This window comes from Chiloscyllium plagiosum, chromosome 1 (genome assembly GCF_004010195.1).
Source record: "Chiloscyllium plagiosum isolate BGI_BamShark_2017 chromosome 1, ASM401019v2, whole genome shotgun sequence".
Classification (NCBI taxonomy): Eukaryota; Metazoa; Chordata; class Chondrichthyes; order Orectolobiformes; family Hemiscylliidae; genus Chiloscyllium; species Chiloscyllium plagiosum.
Window position 1 is genome coordinate 45,277,886 of NC_057710.1, and position 24,784 is coordinate 45,302,669.

General features: G+C 41.1%; 1 protein-coding gene across 2 annotated transcripts in view; it reads right to left on the bottom strand.

Moving 5' to 3' along the window:
• galt (galactose-1-phosphate uridylyltransferase) overlaps positions 1-24,784 on the bottom strand; it is a 72,764-nt gene that overhangs the window by 28,665 nt on the left and 19,315 nt on the right. For both annotated transcript variants that reach the window (XM_043682609.1, XM_043682694.1), the window contains exons 4-6: positions 24,391-24,439; positions 16,431-16,560; positions 12,463-12,519 (exon numbers count right to left, since the gene is read on the bottom strand). In XM_043682609.1, coding sequence (XP_043538544.1) covers positions 12,463-12,519; positions 16,431-16,560; positions 24,391-24,439 — 236 coding nt within the window. The remainder of the gene's footprint in view (positions 1-12,462; positions 12,520-16,430; positions 16,561-24,390; positions 24,440-24,784) is intronic.

The following is a 24,784-nucleotide window of genomic DNA, read 5'->3' on the forward strand; positions in this document are numbered from 1 at the left end:
AGGCTTATTCTCCTTGGAGCAAAGAAGATTAAGATGTGGTCTTATTGACGTTTTCAAAATTATGAACAATTTTGACAGGGTCAAGAATATTCTGTTTCCACTAGTTGGTGTGTCAGTAACAAGAGGTCACAATTTCAAGATCATCAGCAAGAGAGCTAGGAGTGAGATGAGGAGAAACCCTTTACTCAGAGGTTTTAGGATTTAGAATGTACTGTCTCGGAAAATGGTCGTGGCAGATTCCATAGGAGGACTCAAAAGAGAGCTGGATATATATTTGAAAGTGGTGCAATTGCAGAGCTACTGAGATAGTGGTGGAGGAATAGATCAAATTGGGTTGCTCTTTTGAGAGCTGGGACAGATGTGATAGGTTGAATGGCCTCCTTCTGTACTGTAAATTCTATGATTCTAAAGGTCCATAAGGCAGGTATCTGAGGCATCAACAACAAAACTATAACAAAGGTTAATTACAGCCAAATGGACACTGAGGTAATATTTTGAAGAGAAAGTACACTTGCAAAATTAAGTTTAGAGATTCAATAAGTAGTTCATGAACAAATTCCTTCTTTGGGAATATTTAATAACCATGTTTTTTGAAGAGCAGACTAAACAGCACACCAATTGATTCTGTATTGTGTTTGATATTTCATTTACATATTTCATTTCTCCAAGTATTCTTCAGCTCCCGTGTATCTCCACGGTCTCGTTCCTCTCAATCTTCATGACAACCTCCAGTCCAACACTAAATAACCCAAATCTTTGATGCAAGTTTCTTGTGCTTCTCCTTCCTCTCTTTAGTAAATATATAGCCGATAGACACCATGCTCTAGAAATTCCAGTCTAAAGCCACCCACCTTCCTTCTCTTCTTCACAATCTCCTTAACTTCTGACACATCTTCAGTTGCCCCCATCTAACTTTGTATTCCCGGGCTTGAGGTCTATTTTCTCCACATTTCTGAAGTGCCTATGAGCTTCGTCTATGTTCCATGTGCAATATGAATGCAGATGACTACACTGTAAGGGCATTGTATCCCTTTTTACCCACATCCAAATGATTCTGCATCTTTGGTTTCTAATAGGACATTCCACACTCTCAGAACCTTTTATGCTAAGTTAATTATTTTGGTATTTGCTCTTATTCCACTTGTTTCTAATTTTAACATTTGAGTTTCCACGATCTGGGTTCCCTTGCCAGGAGGATGCATCATTCTCATTACCTGGTCTGCCCACAGGATCGCCTTTTTGTAGTTGTAAATGGCTACAGATAATGGGAATTCCAACAGAAGTTTGAGTGTAGACATTTTCAGTCAACAATTACTAACAGATATATCACACAGGCTCCCTCTGGTGTGTGAATAAAATCACCTATCATTCCTCTTTAAAATATAAAAGACATCCATATTTTTAAATTTATTTTTATTTATTTATGGGATATGGACGTCATTAGCAAGATCAAAATTTATTGTCTGTCCCTTGTGGCCTCTGTAAAGGTGCTTATTATTAATTACCCCAACCCTGCTCACCAAGGATTATAAAACTCTACCCAAGATGTAGCAAAAATACATTTATTGTCAAATTCAAGTTGTTTGGAACTGATGGTCTGAGACTTTGTCTTTGAACTACTGTATTTCTTGCGCAGATAATAAACATACATGAACTTATAAACAAGGATGAAATAAATTAAGTAGAATACAGACTATTTTGTTCATTTATTGTTTTGAATTGCAGAAACCCATTTCTGGTAAGTAATTAGAACATAGAACTGTACAGCACATGAACAGGTCCTTTAGCCCACGACGCCAAATTAAACTAATCCCTTCTGCCTGTCATTCTCTCATATCTCTCCATTCCTTGCATATTCATGTGCTTACCTAAAAGTCCCTGAAATGCCCCTACCAGCACCTTCCAGAGTCCTACCACTCTGTCCGTAAAAACTTGCCCCTCACATCTCCTTGAACTTGCCCCTCAACTTAAATGCAATTCTCCTAGTATTAGAAACAGTTAAATGATTTCCCACAATCAAGTTTACCTTACAGCTTGCTCACTTTTAATGGAGATATTTGCATGATACGGCAGATACTATGTTGCAGTAGTAGCATTCCCACTTCTGGGTACCACCTCAAAGACTTAATCAATTTGGACATTGACAATTAATCTGCGAGGTGACAATCCTTCTCACATGCCTATAGCAGGCAGTAAAATCACAAATATCTCCTGGTTATCTAGAACCATCTGATAGCTGCAACACAGCAGCTTTAACACATTAAAAATTCCATGTGCAAGTTCTTCCCACAAGCAAGCATGCTCCAAGGGATTACCAAATACACATAAACTTACACAATATTTCTGTTCAGAAATTCTACATTCGCTACATTTGTTTATCCTGTTCTACACCTTTATGTTGCACTTATGTTTCTCCAAGATGCTTTTGGAATACAATAAACTTTAGTGCAGCACAGGAACAGGCCCTTTCGCTTACCATGTGAATACCGACTGTAATGCGATTTTAAGATAATCCCACTGTCTGCACCTGATCCATATCACTCTATCTACTGCTTGTTCATGTGCCTGTCTAAATGTTTCTATTGTATGGTTACTATTCTATTGTTGTTTTTCTCACCATCTCTAAAGTAAACAGTCAATATGCAGTGCACAATATTTACAGAGAACAGTAATTTCTTAAATGGAAAATCACTCTTCCCTTTCCAGTATGCCTGCAAGCAATGGGATCATACTGCCACCTGGTGTTTAAAACTACAAACTGTACATAAAAGGAAGATCAAACAAAAATGGAAATTGCTGGTGAAACTCAGCAGGTCTGGTAGCATTCATGGGAAGACTGCAGAGGTAACATTGAGTCCAGTGACCCTTCATCAGAACTGTCAGGAACTAGGGAAAAAGTGATATATACTGATGAGAAATTTGGAAGGGGAGGGAGAGAACATGTGGACAGTTAGGTAGAGGTAGACAGATAGAGAGAGAAGAAAGAGATAGGTAAACAAGGAGATCATGGATAGCAAGCCAAGACAGAAGAAAACAGCTGAATAAGTGATAACAAGAGCTAAGAGTAGAAGATATTTTGTCAACTGTAGTGAAAGCAATCCATACAATTTGATTATAGGTCCAGGAGTAGATGACTGTGCTAAAGCAAACCATATAATGACAGAATTGAGTGACCAGGTGGTCAACTAAGGTTCACTAGACTAATTCTGGAGACGGCAGTACTTTCCTTTGAGGAGGGATTGAAGAGACTGGGCCAGAATGCTCGGGAATTTAGAAAAATGAGAGGTGATCTCATAGAAACTAATTAAAAAGGAACAAACATGATGGAGCAGAAAGGATGTTTCCCTGACTGTGGGAATTAGAACCAGTGGAAACAGGAATAAGGAGCAAGTTACCAAGGATGAAAAGAAGAGGAATATTTTCACAGATAGACCAGGTTTCCCATTCTAAATTAGTCCCATTTGCCTGTATTTGGCCCAGATCCCATTAAGCCTTTCTGCTCATGTACCTGTTCAAGTGTCTTTGAATGTTATAACTGTACCTGCATCTACAACTTCCTCTGGCAGCTCATTCCACATACAAACCACTACCTGTGTGTAAAAGCTGCCCCTCACTTAGCAAGTGGTGAATCTTTGGAATTCTCTACCTCGGAGGGCTGTCGAAACTCAATCATTAAAATGTTTTGAGACAGAGGTCAATACATTTCTAGACATCAAGCCACAATTTGGGGTGGGGGTGGGGGGGAATGGGTTGTAGAATGGCACTGAGGTCCCTGATTTACAATGATCAAGGTGGTGAGTGGCCCCACCCATGATCCTATGTTCCTGAGCATTCAAGAATTGAGGCTGCAATTAAAAAAGTTGACCAACATTTTGGCAGGAATAAGCAGGGGCAGGGTACAGTTTGGCATTACTGTAATCAAAAATAAAATCTATCATTGCAACTGAAGTAGGTTACCCATCCCAGGTAACTCAGTACATTAAGGGGCTGCATCTCCTAACAACTTAAGGTGAAATCTGGAGATTGTACTGAAGTTATAATCAGACAGCCAGAGATATTAACAGGATGAGCTTTGTATCTTACATATTGCCATACGTAATATTCAAATCCTCTAGTATCACTCACAGAAAATGAACATGGAGAAAATTCACGCACAATATGAAAGTTTATAAAAACACGAGCAACACAGATAAGGCAAATAGCAAATGTCTTTTCCCCTAGAGTGGGGAAGTTCAAAATTAGGGGGCATATTTTTAAGGTGAGAGAAGAAAGACTGAAAAGGGACCTGAGGAGCAGCTTTTTTCACGCACAAGTGGATTTGTATGTGGAATGAACTGCCAGAGGAAGTGGTAGATACAGGTACAATTAGAACATTTAAAAGACATTTAGAAGATAGGTACATGAATAGGAAAGGTTTAAGAGGGTAACAGGCCAAATGCATGCAAGTGGGTCTAATTCAGTTTGGGAAACTTCATTAACAATGGACAAGTTGGATTGAAGGGTCTGTTTCCATGATTCTCTGACTGTATAAAGTTATGGGATTTTATTTGATCCTGAGCAGATAATTTATACTTTTGCTCTTCACAGCGCATCTGCAGCTCATACATATACTTATAACTTTTAAATTCAATTATTCCAAAGCTCTCCAAACCAATCTCTCAGCATCCACACTCCAAACATTTCATCTCATTCAAAGTGTGTCTGCTGTTACACAACTGTCAGCAAGTCCCATTAGCTATCATTCATATGCTCATTACCTGCCAGTCCTTACCCCGGTGGTGTTTACGTATCTACAAGATTCTCCACCCGATCTTTAATATTCTCGAATCCTGTAACCCTCCATAAATTCAGAATTCCTTTAATTCTGGTCTCCCCTGCATCCTTAAACATCCTTTGTTCTTCTGTTGATGTCCATATCTCAACCGTAAGCTCTTGATCTCGCTCCCTAAATCTTTCTAATTAGCGACAACTCTCCTATCATTTTGGACAAGGATTTGATCACTGGCCCTAATGTTTCCTTATGATACTTATAAGGAAATTCATGACACTTTCGTGAAGTGCACAGAACATTTTAAATCATAAATACAAGTTGGCTGAATGCCTTGTTTACATTGCAGTGATGAACAGCATTGATGAACACCACGGTGGCACAGTGGTTAGCATTACTGCCTCACAGCACCAGAGACCCAGGTTCAATTCCTGCCTCAGGCGAATGACTGTGTGGAGTTTGCACGTTCTCCCCGTGTCTGCATGGGTTTCCTCTGGGTGCTCTGGTTTCCTCCCACAGTCCAAAGGTGTGCAGGTTAGGTGAATTGGCCAAGCTAAATTGCCCGCAGTGTTAAGTGAAGGGGTAAACGCAGGGGTCTGGGTGGGTTGCTCTTCGGAGGGTCGGTGTGAACTTGTTGGGCCGAAGGGCCTATTTCTACACTGTGAGTAATCTAATGTAGGACACATTTTAAATTTTAAAAATTGGTTCAATTCCCACGCCTGCTGAGTTTACCATGAAGGGCTCTCCTTCTAAACCTTACCTCTCACTTGAGGCATGGTGACCCTCTGGTAAAACCATCACCAGTCATCACTCTCTCTCTAATGAGAGAGAAGTCCAATGGCCCAGTAGGACTATGGCGACCTTACGTTTACTAGTATTTATAAATAAAACTTGTTGCTAAAAAATACATTGAGATAGAATGAAAAAGAGAGAGACGTGGATCCATTAAGAATGGATGAAGGTAAGGCTGCTGTGAATAATAAAGAAATGGTAGACTTATTAAGTACTCATCAGATCACAGTTGTAGAAAACTGAACTTGCACCTATTTACTGTTTCATTCAGAAATGTTACAGTCAAATGCTGTGTTCATGTAATAGTGTTGGCAGCAAGGCTACACAGGTATACATCAATCAGCCCTGCAGGCTATAAACAGTGTGGCTGAAGCAGCTTTCTTCATTGACAGCTTTAACTAATGTCATGCAGGTACTGGCCCCACAGCTAATTCTGCTTAGATACTACATGAACAAATGTCTCTCCAAAATCTATGCACCTAGATTTTCCTTAAAATATGCTTACAATTATTCTCTTGCAAAAAATTAACTAACATCTGGTAAACACTCAAAGATGTCAACATATTATATTCGTTCTCAACGTCAAGCACTCTTGGGTCAGGCACCAATTAAAAACAGGGTCATGTTTTCTACAACTTCACCAATGGCAAGTGATTAAAGATGCTGCCTGGTTTAGATTAGCAAGTCCCCAATCTAATTCCCAAGCTCTGCTGGAACATTAATCACCCCCAGTGACTAGATAGGCAGGAATAAGAAAGAGCTCTAAACATTGGTCTTAAGATGCACTATAAATGTATTTTAAAAAGCTAAACAGAGAGCAGGTGCTCTTTAATTTCCAGCACCGTGATTTTTGCTGCCTTTGCAAGACACACAGTTTTGGATTGTAGGCCACCAAGGCAATTTCAGGTAGGATTGCTATTCCTGCAAAGGGGATTTCTTATCAGTGTAAGACGTATTCCTGAGATGAAAGTACATCATGCTGACCCATAGTACCCTCTTGTCCTACTGAGGAGTTCATACTGAAGTTTAGCAATTTACATTCATTTGAAATATCTTAATATAATTAGGACAAATGATTTTTCACTCTGCAATGTCCCTTGATACATCCCAAAAATAACTATAATTACAACAGGGGCTCTCAGGCATTAAACAATAAGCACAAATCTTGGTTCCTGAAAACGATGGACAATAAGAAATCACTTGAAATTTATAGTACAAGAATGAAAGTAGAAAGAGCAGTTTTTAAAATAAATTTATTAACGGGATGTGGATGTCACTGGTTGGAACAGAACTTATTGCCTGTTCCTAGTTTCCCTTGAGAAAGTGGCAGTGAACTCCCTTTTTAAACCTCTACAGTCCATTTGGTCTAGGTACACCAACAGTGCTGTTAAAGACAGAGTTCCAGGATTTTGACTTAGTGGCACTGAAGGTACAGCGATATATTTCCAGGTCAGGATGGGGAATGGGTCGGGGGAAATTTGCAAGTGGTGGTATTCTGCTGCCCTGTTCTTCTAGAAGATGTGGACGGCACGGTGGCTAGCACTGTTGCCTCACAGTGCCAGAGACCCGGGTTCAATTCCCGCCTCAGGCGACTGACTGTGCAAACTCCACACATTCTCCCAGTGTCTGCGTGGGTTTCCTCCGGGTGCTCCGGTTTCCTCCCACAGTCCAAAATGTGCAGGTGAGGTGAATTGGCCATGCAAAATTGCCTGTAGTGTTAGGTGAAGGGGTAAAATGTGGAGGAGTGGGTCTGGGTGGGTTGCGCTTCGGCGAGTCGGTGTGGACTTGTTGGGCCGAAGGGCCTGTTTCCACACTAAGTAATCTAATCTAATCTAATCTAAAGAAGGTAGTGGTTGCAGGTTTGGAGGGAGCTGTCTAAAGAGCTTTGGGGAATTTCTGCAGTGTATCTTGGAGAAGTACACACTGCTGCTACTGTGTGCCAGTAGTGAGGAGGTTGAATTTTTGTGGATGTGGCACTAATCAAGTGGACTACTTTGTCCTAGATGTTGTCAAGCTTCTTATATATTGTTGTAGGTACACTAATCAGTTAACTGGGGATTCTATTAAACTCATGACATGCATCTTGTTGATGGTGAACAGGTTTTGGAGAGATAGGTGGTGAGTTAATCATGCAGAATTTCCAGCTTTTAATCTGCTGCAGTAGTCACATGCCATTCCAGTTTCATTTCTGGTTAACAGAATCTGCAGAATATTCATTGCAGATGATTCAGTGATACTAATGCCATTTTGTGTCAAGGGTTGGTGGCTAGATTCTCTCTTGTTGGAGACAGTCATTGCCTGGCACTTGTGCAACATGAGCATTACTTGCGATTTGTCAGCCTAAGCCTGGATATTGCCCAGGCCTCCTCAGATACTGAACTGTACAATCAATCTGCCTTCCTACCCTAAGAAGGGAAGGTCATTGATGAGGCAGCTCATGATTAAAGCAAGGTCTTCTTTAAAGATTATCTATCACCTACGTACATGTCTTTTAAAGTTTTATCATGATCCAGCTCAGCCATTTGTGCGACGTTTTCATAATTTACATAATTCAAATTAAACACCAGCGAGTTTTGAGAAGATTTGTCACTCAGGTTGAGATTCTGGATGTAAGTTTGCTCGCAGATCTGGAAGGTTCGCTTTCAGACATTTTGTCACCATGCGAGGTAACATCATCAGTGAGCCTCCGGTGAAGCACTGGTGGTATGGCCTTATTTGTATGTGGACCTAAACACAAATAAAAAGCCGGCCATAACACCAGCGCTTCACCAGAGGCTCACTGATGATGTCACCTGGCATGGTGACAAAATGTCTGAAAACGAACCTTCCAGCTCAGCGAGCAAATGTACATCCATAAATTAAACACTCTTGCTTCAAACTTAACTACAACACTTTCAAGCATAATGTATTCTAAACTACTGAAGTCACACAATTCTAAACGAAACTCCTAAATCTGAAATAACCAGACCTCCAGTTGGTTCTTCAATATGCTGCTGTAGAAAACTTTTCCGAAGTCACCCCAGATACTGATCCTCAATAGTGTTAGTGTTCAATAGTTTCCTGAGTCGATATCCAGAACAAACAGGAACAGAAGTAGCCCATTCGGCCTCTCGAGCCTGCTTCGCCATTCAATAGGAACATGGCGAATCCAACATTCTTTATGTCCACTTTCCTGCCCTTTCCCATAATCCTTGATTCCATTACTGATCCAACTATCTACTTCAGCCAAAAGGACACTGTCACTACAGCTCGTGGTGGCAAGGATTCCAAAGACTCAACACTCAGAAGAAATTCCTCCTCATCTTAGTCTTATATTAACACCACTTCATCCTGAGAGTACGCCCTCTGGTCACAGACTCTCCCATGAGGGGAAGCATCTTTTCAGCATTTACCTCTCAAGCCCCCTTAAGAATCCTATATGTTTCAATGAGATGACCTTTCATTCTTCTAAACTCCAAGTGAGAAAAGAGTCCCAACCTGTTTAGCCTTTGGTCATAAGAAAATCTCTCCATACCAGAGATCATCCTAGTTGACTATATCTGAACTGCCTCTAATGAAATGCTATTTTACCCTAAACCGCTCACAGATGTGGTCTCAGCAGCAGTTGCAGTAAGACTTCCCTACTCTTATACTCCAACCCCTTTGAAATAAAGGCCAACATTCCATTAGCCTTGCGGATTACCAGCTGTACCTATGTGCTACCTTTCTGTATTTTGTGCACAAGTACCACCTAGCCTCTTTCTGTTGCAGCTTTCTGCAGTTTTTCTCCATTTAAATATGTTCTTCTGTTCTCCCAAAATGAACAACTTTGCATTTTCCCACATTATACTTGATCTGTGAACTATTTTGCCCACTTCCTTACCCTATCAATAGCTCTCCGCAAACTGTATGTATCCATCTCATAACCTGCCTTTCCATTTAGTTTAACGCAGATGCTGATTTAAGTTACCCATGATTACTGAGTTGCACACACTACAAGCGTCTCTCATCTCCTGATTTATATCATGTACCACACCACCACTACTGTTTGGTGTCTGATAAATAACTCCAACTAAGAGCTCCCGTCCCTCACTGTTTTTAGAATACACAGACAACTACCACACATTGCTCCTCTGATCTGAGATTCTGAGGTCAGTGTTTGACCTGTAATGAGTTTTGAAACTGACTGGCCTTGGCAGATCCCAAACAAATGCAATTGAGCAGATTATTGTTAAGCAGGTGCTACCTTCTATCACATTACTGTTGATCAAGAGCAGACTGATGGAGAGATAATTGTCAGATTGATTTTGTTCTGCTCTTTTGTTGCGGCATGGTGGCTCAGTGGTTAACACTGCTACCTCACAGCGCCAGGGATCCAGGTTCAATTCCCACCTCAGACAACTGTGTGGAGTTTGTACATTCTCCTCGTGTCTGCATGGGTTTCCTCCGGGTGCTCCAGTTTCCTCCCACAGTCAAAGGTGTGCAGGTTAGGTGAATTGGCCATGCTAAATTGCCCGGAGTGTTAGGGGAATAGGTCTGGGTGGGTTGCTTTTCAGAGGATTGGTGTGGACCTGTTGGGCGGAAGAGCCTGTTTCCACGCTAGGGAATCTGATCTGAATCAGATCTGACATTGTCGGGTAGATGATAGTGTTGTAGCTGCAGTGGAACAGCTTGGCTACAGGCAGGGAAAATTCCAGTGAATAGGTCTTCAGTGCTGTTGTTAGAATATTTTAGATTAGATTAGATTACTTACAGTAGTAGAAACAGGAACTTCGGCCCAACAAGTCCACACCGACCCGCCAAAGCGCAACCCCACCCAGACCCCATTCCCCTACATTTATCCCTTCACCTAACACTACGGGCAATTTAGCATGGCCAATTCACCTAACCTGCACATTTTGTGGACTGTGGGAGGAAACCAGAGCTCCCGGAGGAAACCCACTCAGACATGGGGAGAATGTGCAAACTCCACACAGTTAGTCGCCTGAGGCGGGAATTGAACCCGGGTCTCTGGCGCTGTGAGGCCACTGTGCCACCGTGTCGCCTAATGTTATCCAAGGCCGACAGCCTTTGCAGTAGCCAGCATATTTAGCCATTTCTTCATAGCACATGGAGCCGAACTGAATGAACCCGGGTCTCTGGCGCTGTGAGGCCACTGTGCCGCCTATTGTTCTCCAAGGCCGACAGCCTTTGCAGTAGCCAGCATATTTAGCCATTTCTTCATAGCACATGGAGCCGAACTGAATTGACTAAAGACTGCCTGAGATGCCGGGGACTTCCAGAGGAGGTCACTTGGCACTCCTGGTTGAAAATTGTTGCAATCTCTCACACATGGTCTATTACTCAAGATATAAGGTTCCCCATGGGAGACTGCTTAGCAAGGTTAGATCTCATGGACTACAGGGAGAACTTGCCATTTGGATACAGAACAGGCTCAAAAGGTAGAAGATAGAGGGTGGTGATGAAGGATTGTTTTTCAGACTGGAGGCCTGTGACCAGTGGTGTGCCACGAGGATCGGTGCTGGGTCCACGACTTTTCATCATTTATATAAATGATTTGGATGCGAACATAGGTGGGCTAATTAGTAAGTTTGCAGATGACACCAAAATTGGAGGTGTACTGGACAGCGAAGAAGGTTACCTCAGAGTGCAATTGGATCTTGATCAAATGGGACAATGGGCTAAGGAGTAGCTGATGGAGTTTAATTTAGATAAATGTGAGGTGTTGCATTTTGTGAAAGCAAATCTTAGCAGGACTTATACACTTAATGGTAACATCCTAGGGAGTGGTAATGAATGCATCTATTTCTTCTAAATAGTGCCATGGGTTCTTTTATATCCACCTGAGCAGAGAAGTGAGTCTTGATGTAAATGTATGAGACGGGGTGACAACCTTTGCCCATCAACAGTGCTGGGAACACTATCACCTCCATGTTCCTCTTCGAGTAAGGCAACAAATGACTTGGATGCCGATCATTATTCCTCCACTGTTTTATTTTCTATATTCATTCACAGGATGAGAGCAACACTGGCTAGGCAGCATTTATTGCCCATCCCTGATTGCTTAGAGGGCATTTAAAGAGTCAACCACATTGCTGGAGTCACATGTAGGCCAGACCAGGTAAGGAGGCCAGTTGCGTTCCCTAAAGGACTTTAGTGAACCAGATTGTCAATTGTCAGCGCAACCAATAGATTCATGGTCATCATTAGACTCTTAATTCAGTTTTTTTTTAAATTGAACTCAAATTTCACCTTCTGCTGTGGCGGGATTTGAACCTGCGTTCCAAGAAAATTATCTGGGTCACTGGATTAACAGTCCAGTAATAAGACCATTAAGCCATCTAAATGTCAGTGAATAAGAATCACAGAACTCTCAATGGAACACCATTGTGGGAGAATGGACTGTGGTGGTTCATGGAGATTTTTCACCATCAAAACCGCCTTCTCAACATAACCAGACATCTCAATAATTCCAGCCTTTCTGGGATTGCCTGTGTCTCAAGATCAAAAATAAATCCAAAGGGGTACAGGTTTACACACTACAGAAAGCACAATAAATTAGAGCTAAAAAGTGAGGACTGCAGGTACTGGAGATCAGAGTCAACAGTGTCATTCCTGATGAAAGGCTTTTGCCCGAAACGTTGATTCTTCTGCGCCTCGGATGCTGCCTGACCTTGTTGTGCTTTTCTAGCACCACACTCTCAACAATAAATTAGAGCACTGAACTCCCTCAGAAATACCCCTACATTGAAAAGAAAAACTGGTTTAAATCTATATTTCTTTACACAAAATAGAATATGCAATATTCTTCTAACAACTTGTGGAATGAAATAGGTTTAACTCATTTCATAATCCTAATAAATGAAGTATAAAACAGAAGATAACTGCGTACCTTGCAAGATACCAAAGTGTAACAAGCTCACCTGACAGTGTGGGTGTGGGTTTGAACATCCCATCATAGCACCTTTATTTTCAAAAATCTGAAATCAAAAAGAAAATCAATTCTATGAAGAACAGTAACAATGCTATAATTACTCAAGTTATAACTGCAAGCATTCTTTTCATGTTAATAAATCAGATCATAAAATTTTCAACCATACAAAATCTTTGGAGTTGCGAAATCCTCATGTGGTTTCTGACGATTACTATGTAAGCGAAATACAGTTCTTGCATCTCTGTATTGATGAATATTTTTTGAAAGTCAAAGCACTGCAACCAAACTGTTAAAAAATATACATTAAGCACCTGAATGAAAGAGAAATACGCTTCATACATGCAATTAAATGAATCCACCATGTAAGTGGCAACTTCTTTGCTCTTGCCTCACCAGTATCTCTTCCTGAATGGTTACACAGTGTACTGATACTGGACTAATAAACCATACAGCAAAACTAAGACTCCAGAGAACTGAGTTCAAATGCACTAAATTTGGGATTTAAGCATGTGATTTAATAAATAAATAAATCTGGAATAAAATACCATAATAGAGTCATAGAGATGTACAGCATGGAAACAGACCCTTCGGTCCAACCTGTCCATACCAACCAGATATCCCAACCCAATTTAGTCCCACCTGACAGCACCCGGCCCATATCCCTCAAAAACCCTTCCTATTCATATACCCATCTAGATGCCTTTTAAAATGTTGCAATTGTACTAGCCTCCACCACTTCCTCTGGCAGCTCATTCCATATATGTGCCACCCTCTGCTTGAAAACGTTGCCCCGTAGGTCTCTTTTATAGCTTTCCCCTCTCACCCTACACCTATGCCCTCTAGTTCTGGACTCCCTGACCCCAGGGAAAAGACCTAGTCTATTTACCCTATCCACGCCCTCATGATTTCATAAACCTCTATAAGGTCACCCCTCAGCCTCCAACACTCCAGGGAAAAACACCCCAGCCTGTTAGAGACCTAAGGGGCAATGTTTTCATGCAGAGGGTAGTGCATGTATGGAATGGGCTGCCAGAGGAAATGGTGGAGGCTAGTACAATTGCAACATTTAAAAGGCATCTGGATGGGTATATAAATAGGAAGGGTTTGGAGGGATATGGGCCGGATGCTGGCAGGTGGGACTAGATTATGTTGAGATATCTGGTCAGCATGGACAAGTTGGACCGAAGGGTCTGTTTCCATGCTGTACATCTGATTTCCTCTGGCAGCCCATTCCATACACGTACCATCCTCTGCGTGAAAAGGTTGCGCCTTAGGTCACACCTAAAGTTTTCCCCTCTCACCTTAAACCTATGCCCTCGAGTTTTGGATTCCCCTACATTGGGAAAGAGATCTTGGCTATTTGCTCTATCCATGCCCCTCATAAATCGCTATAAGGTCACCCCCTCAACCTCAGATGCTGAAAATAGCCCCAGTCTACTCAGCCTTTCCCTTTACTTCAAACCCACCAACCCTAGCAACATCTTTGTAAATCTTTTCTGAACCCTTTCAAGTATAACAACATGTTTCCTGTCGCAGGGAGACCATAGTTGAATGCAGGATTCTAAAAGTAGTTTAACCAATGTCCTGTACAGCCACAACATGACCTCCCAACTCCTATACTCAATGCACTGACCAATAAAGGCAAGCATACCAAATGCTTTCTTCACCACCCTGTCTACCTACGAGCCAACCTTCAAAGAACTTTTAATCTACAACCAAGGTCTCTTTGTTCAGCAAGACACTCCACCATCAAGTATATAAGGCCTGCCCTGATTTGCCTTAGCAAAATGTAACACTTCACATTTCCAAAATAAGTTCCATCTGCCATATCTCAGCCCACTGACTCAGCTGATCAAGGTCCTGTTGTACTCAAGAGATAACCTTCTTCGCAGTCCACCACACCTCCAACTTACTAACAATTCCTTCTTTTTCACATCCAAATCATTTCTATAAATGACAAAAAGCAGTAGATCCAGCACCGGTCTTTGTGGCTATCAAAATGGCTAGTTCTCCCTGGAATCCACATGATATACCTTTGCTAACCAGTCAACCATGCAGAACTTTGTTGACAGCCTTGCTGAAGTTCATATAGACAACATCTATGACTCTGCCTTCATCAATTTTCTTTGTCACCACTTAAGAAAAACTCAGTCAAGTTAGTGTCATACAATTTCCCACACACAAAGCCATGTTCACTATCCCTAATCAGTTTAAATCCATGTAAATCCTGTCCCTCAGAATCTCCTCCTACAACTTACCCATTACTGACGTCAGGCTCACAGGTCTAGTTCCCTGGCTTTTCCTTACCACCTTTCTTAAACAGTGGCACCACATTAGCCACCCTCCAGATGGTGAGAACAGAAGGGAAAGTTAGACCATGCTGCAAAACTGCAAACCAATGGAGTGGACAAACTATTGCAAACCCCTTTCAGCATGGAATAGCAGATTTTCCTTTCAGGATTTTACATTTTTTGTGTGGTTGTGTTATTTTCAATTATGTAAACTAACCTGACTGAAGATGCAAACTGATAATCAAGAATGGTACAACCAAATTGATGAAACAATTTCATTAGTTGATTTTTCATAGAATCCCAACAGTGCAGAAACAGGCCACCCAGCCCAATAAGTGCACACCGACCCTCCTAAAAATAGTCCAACCAGACCTATTCTCCTACCTTAGTTCTATACAATTACCCTAACTAATCCACCTAACCTACACAACCCTGAACACTGTTGGCAATTTAGCATGTCAATTCACCTAACTTCTGCATCTTTGGATTGTGGGAGGAAACCGGAGCACCCAGAGGAAACCCATGCAGACACAGGGAGAATGCGCAAACTCCACAGTCACCTGAGGCTGGAATGGAACCTCGGTCCCTTGTGCTGTGAGGCAGCAGTGCTAACCACTAAGCCACCATGCTGCCACAAAGTTATCTAATTTACACCATTTTGCTTAATATTTACTCCTCATTGACATATTAGGTTAGATTGCCTACAGTGTGGAAACAGGCCTTTCAGCCCAACAAGTCCACACCGACCCTCCGAAGGACAACACACCCAGACCCATTCCCCTACACTTAACACTACGGGCAATTTAGCATGGCCAGTTCACCTAACCTGCACATCTTTGGACTGTGGGAGGAAACCGGAGCACCCGGAGGATTCCCACGCAGACACGGGGAGAATGTGAAAACTCCACACAGATAATTGCCTGAGATGGGAATCGAACCTGGATCCCTGGCACTGTGAGGCAGCAGTGCTAACTGCTGAGCCACTGTGCCGCCCTTACATACCTATTGATTTTTTGCAACATTTTACAACATTCCTGTGCCCATATGTTGTAAACTATTAAGATTTTAAAGCACAGCCAATTTATATAATAAATAAATTTACCTACCCGTACAATTTCCAACCAAGACTTCTTTGGCATATTTTCTACTTCTTACACCTGAATCCCATTTAGAGAATCAAACAGGTCCCTTTTAAAGCCAGTTTTTTCCTTCATTAACTTTGAGGGTACTATGTACTTTCCAACTGAAGAGAGTCAGATTTTGCATTGGTCACTTTCTTTGTACTCTCAGATCTGATATTTTCAACAGGATGGAGACACTTTGGCCACCATCATCGACAACTTCAATATAGTATATTTTGCATAGAAAATATCATGGCTGCTTTACAAGAATGCTACCAAAATAGAATTGACACCAAGCTATATAAAAAGACTTGGTCTCATAGGTAGGCTTTAAGGAGTTCTTAAAAGAAGGAAAAGGTAGAGAAGTTTCAGAAGGAATTTCTGAACCTCTGGAACAAGAATTCTGCCAGGAGAAAACAGCAATGAAACAAAGATGGAGAAATAATTTAAAATAGATGCATATAATTCTGGAATGCTAAGAATACAGAATGAAATTGCCACATCCACGTTAAAGGTAAAATTAATGGCTCTCAGTCTCTAGTTACCTGCACCCATTGATATTTGGATCCAAGTTCTACCATCAGTTCCACCCATTTGTCAATCACAGCTCTGATTTCTGGAATGGACATCAATGGCAGGGTGACATCGGAATGAGGATGGAAGCACATGACCTTACTGAAACAGAATATGCAACTGAGTACAATATACAAAGTTAGAAATGAAGAACTGTATCATGCCTGTAACATTGAATAAGTAATTACCACAAAGAAATATTCCATTACAAGGCCTGAAACTGCTTTCTGTAGTATAATGGGATAACTTTGTTAATTAAGGAGGAGTTAAATTTCTGCAAGAGTTAACATTCATGTTACAGTGATCATGTTACAGTGATCTGGCCATAGTCTGGTGATGTTACACAGTCTGTGGGTGGATACAATTAATTCTACACCAGCTTTCATATGGAACAGATAAATTCTGTACAACTCCCATGAGTCCTGGTAATTAGGCCTATTATATATTATATACTTGTATTTATTTCTCTCGAGAAATGATGGTTCATAACATGTGATTTTTGCTTGAAAACTTGAGTTCTAAAGTGAACAGAAACATGTACAGCTTTAAGTTTGATTTGTAGTTCTAAGAGAGTTAAGAAAGGAGACAACACAACCATATAAAAGACCTGGATGTTTCTTGCACTTAGAGCTGAATTTTATGTTTTTTGGCTGTTTGCCATGAGGCATTGTGAGAGTTATCACTGTGTCTTACCAAATTTGCATCATTTACTATCCACCCTGCGACAAAGGCATTCCTCTCAGAGCGAAGTACCATCTTATCACTTGCCATTCCTGGAACAACTCAGTATTTACTGGAGATCCCGAGCTAGCATCATCTTTAAAAAGGTTCTGTGCGCTCGGACAAGCACTGTCAGTCCACTGTAACCCTGCATTATTCTTAATATCTTTCTGAATATGGCAAACAAGGGGAAATTGTGCCAGCCTGGTCCAAGGTTGCTGTCATGCAGTCTCAGCCACTTGGAGGAATGCACAGCATTGCAGGAAGGAAGTCAAAGACTTTCACCACTCCAACAGCATAAATGTCACCACCTTGTCTTTGAAACCTCACATTAACTCTATCTCTGCTACTTTATCCACCTCCCACTAAGGATCGTGTGCTAGCACTCTCACCATTGCCCGAAACATCTTCCCTACTCACTCTCACCCATCCCAACACAAAATGTCACAAACCTTGCATACCTTTGCACCTACTCACTCATTTGGGACACCTTCCCACCTGTACCACCAGTAATACTGGTCTTGCCTACTTGTCTCTCTCTCTCACTTCAGTTGGAACGTAGTCCAGAATAGGCGTAAAGAGTAAAGACAGGTGGTCAGCTCCAAAATATTAGATGGAGAACATCCTGTTTTTGACAGTCCAGAGTGGCTGGCTGACCATATCCAAGCTCCTGGTATCAGAACTTGCCCTGGTCTTACTGCGCTGGTACCTTCTGAGTGAAGGTTATCTTCCTGACTTGACTGAGGCCCCTTGACAACTATGACAAGCTTCCTGGCTTTCTGTCAGCAGAAAACAATACAGCAAGATAGCTGGTAGCTCTGGCTGAGGACAAAAAGCTCAAAAAGGCAAAGTAATTCAAGGCAGGGATGCTCTAAGTATGCAGGTAGTGAATGAGCACTATGACAGAAAGTAAACAGGCCAGAAATGCAGCCTGGTCCAGTTCATGAGCTGGTTGTGTAAACCTGAACAGGAGTATTATAGTGATAGTTTCTGGTGCAATCAAGCTGAGCTGGCCCTGGGATGCTGCTACTTGGGGCCCAATATGGAGATCCTTTGGAGTAAACAGCAAGCTGAAGTCACAAGGTACATGTTCTGACTTCCACCTCAAGAATTTTCAGTGTCTAGCATGATCGTCATGTTCATTAAAAAACTATATATTAAATGAGGTAATTACATTGTTATTCAAGAACTAGCTATTATCATCCTTGATTGTAAACTCACTATTACTCAGCAAGAGACTCACTAATTGCTTGGCAAAAGTATAAAAGATGTGGTGACATGCTCCCGATGTTGCAAAATGTCTTCTGATTCAAATACAAATTTCACCGGAGCCCATATCGTTCATACTCTTATAAGATTCGGTTGATAATTTCAGTTTCATTTTAGAGTTTTGCCTTGTAACTGCTACAGATTTGAATGAAACTTGTGCATACATTTAAATGAAGCCTTTTTAAAAACCATTTGAAAACAAAAATAGTGCCAAGATTTAAAAGTAAGAATGCAAGAGAAAAAAAATCACTGCTGTTGCCCTATGACACAGAGAGACAGGTGGGAACAAATGTTATTTTAGAAAGAGAGAACTATTCAGAAAGTCAGTGAGTGTGCAGGTTTCTTTCAAGAGAGGAGGGTCATTCAAAAAGAAAAGGCCTGTAGGATCTGCAGTGCAATTCAGCAACCTTCAAAACAGTCCGAGCAGAAGAAAAGTAGCTTTGAAGTTAATAAGGGAAAACTCCAGAAGCAAAAGGCCTTAGGTGGCAGAGAAGGCGGCTTTTAAATGGATGAGTTTAAGGGACATATTCTAAGGAGTGAGTGAGTGGTGTTGATGGTTTGTTTAAGGGTCTCTGGAAGAGACAGGAAGTAAATGAATGTTCAGACACTATCACCATTCCTACATATGTCCTGGCACATACAAAGCAGTGATGATGGATCAGAGGGTTTTAGTCAGCCTTAGGAGTTCTTACCATTGACTTGAACCCCAGAAAGTCTTATAGAATCAGGTCAAATATGGGCAAGAATTCTGCTAAAAACTACAGACCATCCTCCCTCCCCTGATGAATCAGTACTCCTCCATGTTGAACAGCATTGAAGAATATACTGGAAGTAAAACCTGCAAATGGAAACTACACAATAAGGAAGTAGAGGCAGAAACAGCACAATTTGAGATACCAAGCGTAGAAGATAAAGATTACATTGGGTGGGGGTGGGGGGGGGTGCTGTACAGACGCAAAAAAGGCATAAGTCATTCAAAGCCCAAGTTGCAATTGGAGCAAATCAATAATTAATTTTTATTTCCCAGAATACTTAGTTATGGGAATAGCTGAATCATGCTAACCATGACAGTGACATGTGGTGAGGATACTACTTTCCACATACCTACTGAGGAGCTTTCAACAAATAGATGGATACATGTACAATGGAACTGCTCACTGCTTGAACCAAGGACAACTTAATCTAACAGTGAACCATTAATCCATTGATTTGTGATGCTTTCCTCAGCAATACACAAGTGGTACAAGAAGGAATGAGCATCTAATTTATTGTGTCATGTTTCTAGTTACAATATTCACATGGATTTATGTGCAGCTTGTCATATTGCTATCATGCTTGACTACAACTGGACAGACACATTTCAACATTGACACGGAGGGTGGTCGCATGCCAAAGTGTCCTACTGGTAATGTCAGCAACACCAGGAATGTTAACAGGACAGTGTTGGAATATGCTCACAGAGTAACAAACATACCACAATTGTGACAATAACAATGGTACACAATGTCTTCCACTGTACAGCTGGACTAAGGAACCATAGTGTCCTTCCTGTGCTGTGAACCAAGTAGATATACAACCTATACTTTCAGGGCAATATCAAACATGGAAGATGATCCTAGTCCACCTACACACATATTTGAATTCCAGTTTGTTAGGTTCTAACACCTAGTGGTTGTATCTATTTATGCAAGCATACTGTGTAACTAGTTAAAGGAAAGAATCAATTGTCCCCATGCCTAGACTACTTTTGTGACATAATGATACACTGTCTCCCTGTACCTAAATATGCTACGTAGGTTGATTCCATTACAGCCTTCCCAACTTCCATCATACAGTCAATGATGTGTTAAATTCACTTCTTCTGTCTCATATATCAAACATTTACATTACTAAAGAGGCTACATCTATCTAAATTAGTACTTAAACTATTTCCTCATAGGAAGTATGGATGATGTGTGTAGAAGCCCATGTGCATGAGGAAGCTGCTGCCATGGTTTCAAAAATTATGGCCAATGGGTGCATACAGTCGAAGCTGAACACCAAACCAATTCTAGAGACAGAGACATTCTCACCACTACCAGGTAAGATGGTCATTTGATAGTAAAAGGTAAACTCACTATAGACCAGGAGGATCATAGGGTAGCTCTGTCAGTAGAGAGCAAGTGAGTCAGCTGGTGGTGGTTTAACCTTAAGGTCATTACATCTTAGGCAAAGAGCAAGTTCAAGAAGGTAGGACATTCATGCTAACATTAGCTGGCATGGGAATGGAACTCATGCTGTTGGCATCACAAACCAGTCATCCAGTCAACTGAGCTATCTGACTCTTACTTAGTTTATTTGGTGGTTTAGTACTTGCACCTATCAGAACAATTCAAAAGAATAACAATTCAGGCGGAAAGCCAACATAATATACTGTATGAGAGGAGTACTGATAGATTGGCTAGAGGACTCTAATTGGTAGAAGTATTGCCATGGTAAACCTACTAATGCTAATTGACAGTAAACAGCAAGGCTGTGTTCCGGTTTTTCCTAGTGTGTTAGACTTGCATGTACTGCAAGATCTAACATTCACAGGGCGGTGTTCTCTGCAGATAAAATACGTTTTCCGGTTTCACTTTTACAAAATAAAAGATGTTTTTTTATTTGTCACGGTAATCACTGACCAGAGTCAGCCTGTCTGATTTAAAACAAAGTCTGAGGAGCTCTTGTGATGCAGCGATAGTGTCTCTACCGGTGGCTCTGGTGGCACCTGTTCAAGCCTTAACAACTCTAGTTGATTAGAAAATATCTATAAACAAAGCCTGGCTATTAACTGTCTATGTGTATTCACCATCACACTGCCTTGGCCAATAAAAGACCATATGGCAATCAATCAGTATTCTTCTCTCATGCAGCATACATGTTAGTGGTCCCCTGAGTTGGTACACTTGCAAAATTCCTGATGACTACAAGATGAAAATGACAAAATATGCCTTTTTTCAGCCATATCAGGTAAGAGTAGAATAAGTAAAAGTTGTCTGAGGAATTTAGGCTTAGAGGAAGGTAATGGGGTCAAACTGTGAGAAAGTATGTAACAGTTCCATCAAATATTACTTGTGACTTTAGTTAGGCCTGTTACAAAATTGTCAAAAGGGAATAAGCTTTGTAAAAAAGAAACAGGAAGTTACCAGAAACATTGGGCAACATATATAGAACAAAGGGAAAAGACTAGTCAAATTTGGGTTGAAGGAAGAGTATTTTAAAGATGGAGCAATTATGGCATTTTTGAAGATATAAACATACACAGCGAACAACATGTTGATCCATCAATCCTATTCCACACCATGACGTCCAGACAATTCTTCCTTCAACTGACCTCCCCACAATACCATGTCACACCCACCTGGTGTAAGGCAGGAGGAGGTATAATACTGGAGGAGAGTGAACCATTTATTGTAAGCTAGTGTGAAGACAGACAGAGAGACAGACAGAGAGACAGACAGAGAGACAGACAGAGAGACAGACAAACTAAACTGGGGAGAAAACAGGACAAAGTATAAGCAGGATTTACAAGCATAATACCAAAGCAAAGAGAGTACAAGTATCAGGACAAAGATGCTCTCTTATCAAAACAAAAGCTGAGAGATGACCTAATAGATGTTTTCAAAATTACAGGCATTTGATCGGGTAGACATAAAAACATTTTGCTATTTTTTTTTAGGGGCTTGTGGGAGTGGTAATCAAAAGGTTTCTTCAAGGTGGTAATTCAGCAAGCATTTCTAACAGCACCTTCGAAATCCATGACTGCTAACAACTAGAGGTTCCAACAAGAAGAACGAGGGCAGCAGATGCTTGGAAATACCAGCACTTGCAAGTTCCCATCAAAGCCATGCATCATCCAGATTTGAAATGATGTTACCGTTCCTTCACAGCCATTGAACCCAAACAATGGAGCTTCCTTTCTAACTACACTACAGGCGCATTCCACTTGAATATCTGCAGCATTTCAAGGAGGCAACTCACCATCATGTTCTCCAGGGATATTAAGGATGGTCAATAAATGTTGGCCAAGCCAGAAGCATCTACATTTAACAAACAAATAAAAATAAAAAAAATCTGATAGTCTTTAAAAAAAAATCCAACAAGGAATTCAGAAGAAATGCTCTCAAAGTAGTGAGAATCCTCACAGCGCCGGAGACCCGGGTTCAATTCCCGCCTCAGGCGACTGACTGTGTGGAGTTTGCACGTTCTCCCTGTGTCTGCATGGGTTTCCTCCGGGTGCTCCGGTTTCCTCCCCCAGTCCAAAGATGTGCAGATCAGGTGAATTGGCCATGCTAAATTGCCCGTAGTGTTAGGTAAGGTGTAAATGTAAGGGTATGGGTGGGTTGCGCTTCGGCAGGTCGGTGTGGACTTGTTGGGCCGAAGGGCCTGCTTCCACACTGTAATGTAATCTAATCTAATCTAATCACATCAAGTGATCAAGGCAAAGAACATAGATGCACTTAAGGGGAAAACTAGAAAAATATATAAGTCAGAAAAGAATAGAAGATATTATTATGGTGAGATAAAAATAATACACTGGGTGAGATTATATGTAGCTTAAACACTGACAAATATCTTGTTGGGCCAAATTGGTTCTTTCGATGCTGTAAGTTCTATTTAATCTACAAGATCGGAAGGAATTAAGTTAGATAGAAATGGTTTTCCCTTAAACTCACGGTTTGAAAATGTTAATCTGCATTACTGAGTGATTATGGGTGTTTTACAATTCAGTAATTACAACTAGGTCGTGCTGTGCCAAACTTATTGCAGTGTTATGAACTAGGCTAGACCACTCAAAACATTAGGAGAAAGCGAGGTCTGCAGATGCGGGAGATCAGAGCTGAAAATGTGTTGCTGGAAAAGCGCAGCAGGTCAGGCAGGATGCGGCCTGACCTGCTGCGCTTTTCCAGCAACACATTTTCACCACTCAAAACATTAAGCAGGCCGCCTCAGACCATAACTTTAGACACATTCTAAGTATACAGTGAAAATGACCTGCAGTAAGATAGCTAGGTTCTGGATTAGTGGTGCTGGAAGAGCACAGCGGTTCAGGCAGCATCCAAGGAGCTCCAGCACCACTAATCCAGAATCTGGTTTCCAGCATCTGCAGTCATTGTTTTTACCTAGTAATTACTGGATTTTAAAAACAGACAAAAATGGATTCACAAAGCTACACAATGAAACACAAAGAACAGAATAAAGAACTCCTACAGAACTCAACCTATTAAACTAGACTTAATTATGCTTTTCCGAATATACATAACAGTCCCAATAAGCAAAGTTCCTTTAAAAACCAGTATAAATGGAACTGGTTGACGGGCAGAGAGCGAGAGCGAGAGCGACACAGAAGAGCACGAGCGAGACACAGAGCGAGCGAGCGAGACACAGAGCGAGCGAGCGAGACACAGAGCGAGCGAGCGAGACACAGAGATTCTACACACCTCCCTGAAAACTGCTCAGCTCAGGTAACTAGAGCACTGACCACTCCCCTCTCTTTATACAGGTCACTCCTAAAGCACTTTGGCCTGAAGTCTCATCTGTTTACATATACACAAAAGGCTTCTAAAAATCCTTTTCATCTCTGCACCAAACCAGACTGATCGGAGCCTGGCCAGGTTTCTTGCCCCTCTGAGAAAAAAAAATTCAAGGACAGAGTCTTCTTGAGCCAAAGAACAGCTTTTAGACAAAAAGGGACTAGGTTTGTGACAGCAGTCAAGTTGGTTGTCACCTGTATTACAGACAGATGTTTCTGGACAATTCATTGTCATGCTCTTCCTCTAGTACATGAAAACATAATCACATGCTTTAAAAGGAACTAAACCAGCACTCACAATAAAAGCATAAATTTTACATTGATTCAAACATTACTTTTATATATTCACAACATTTCCACTATATAGATCCTCACAATAAGATAATTACCAATCTCCTCTAGCAGCTTTGCTCTGAAATAACGGGTGTTTACTGGGACCTATGGAGTTAAAAGAAAGATCATTAAAAAAAAGGTAGAATGCAAGGAAAGCATTTTATTCAGTATTGTGTTTCGGGTTCTTTTATATCATTATGATTAAAAAAAAGTATGTTGTACATTGTTTACTGTTGACTTAAAACATTTTTTTCAAAAAAATAGAACTTTTATTGTAACATTGTCAGCATATTTAACTCAGGAATGAAGGCAACTGCAGAATTAATTGAAGAAAAAGAAACATTCACAACAACATGTATCATATAGTTGTGAATAGTTTTGGGCGGCACGGTGGTACAGTGATTAGCATTGCTGCCTCACAGTGCCAGAGACCCGGGTTCAATTCCCGAC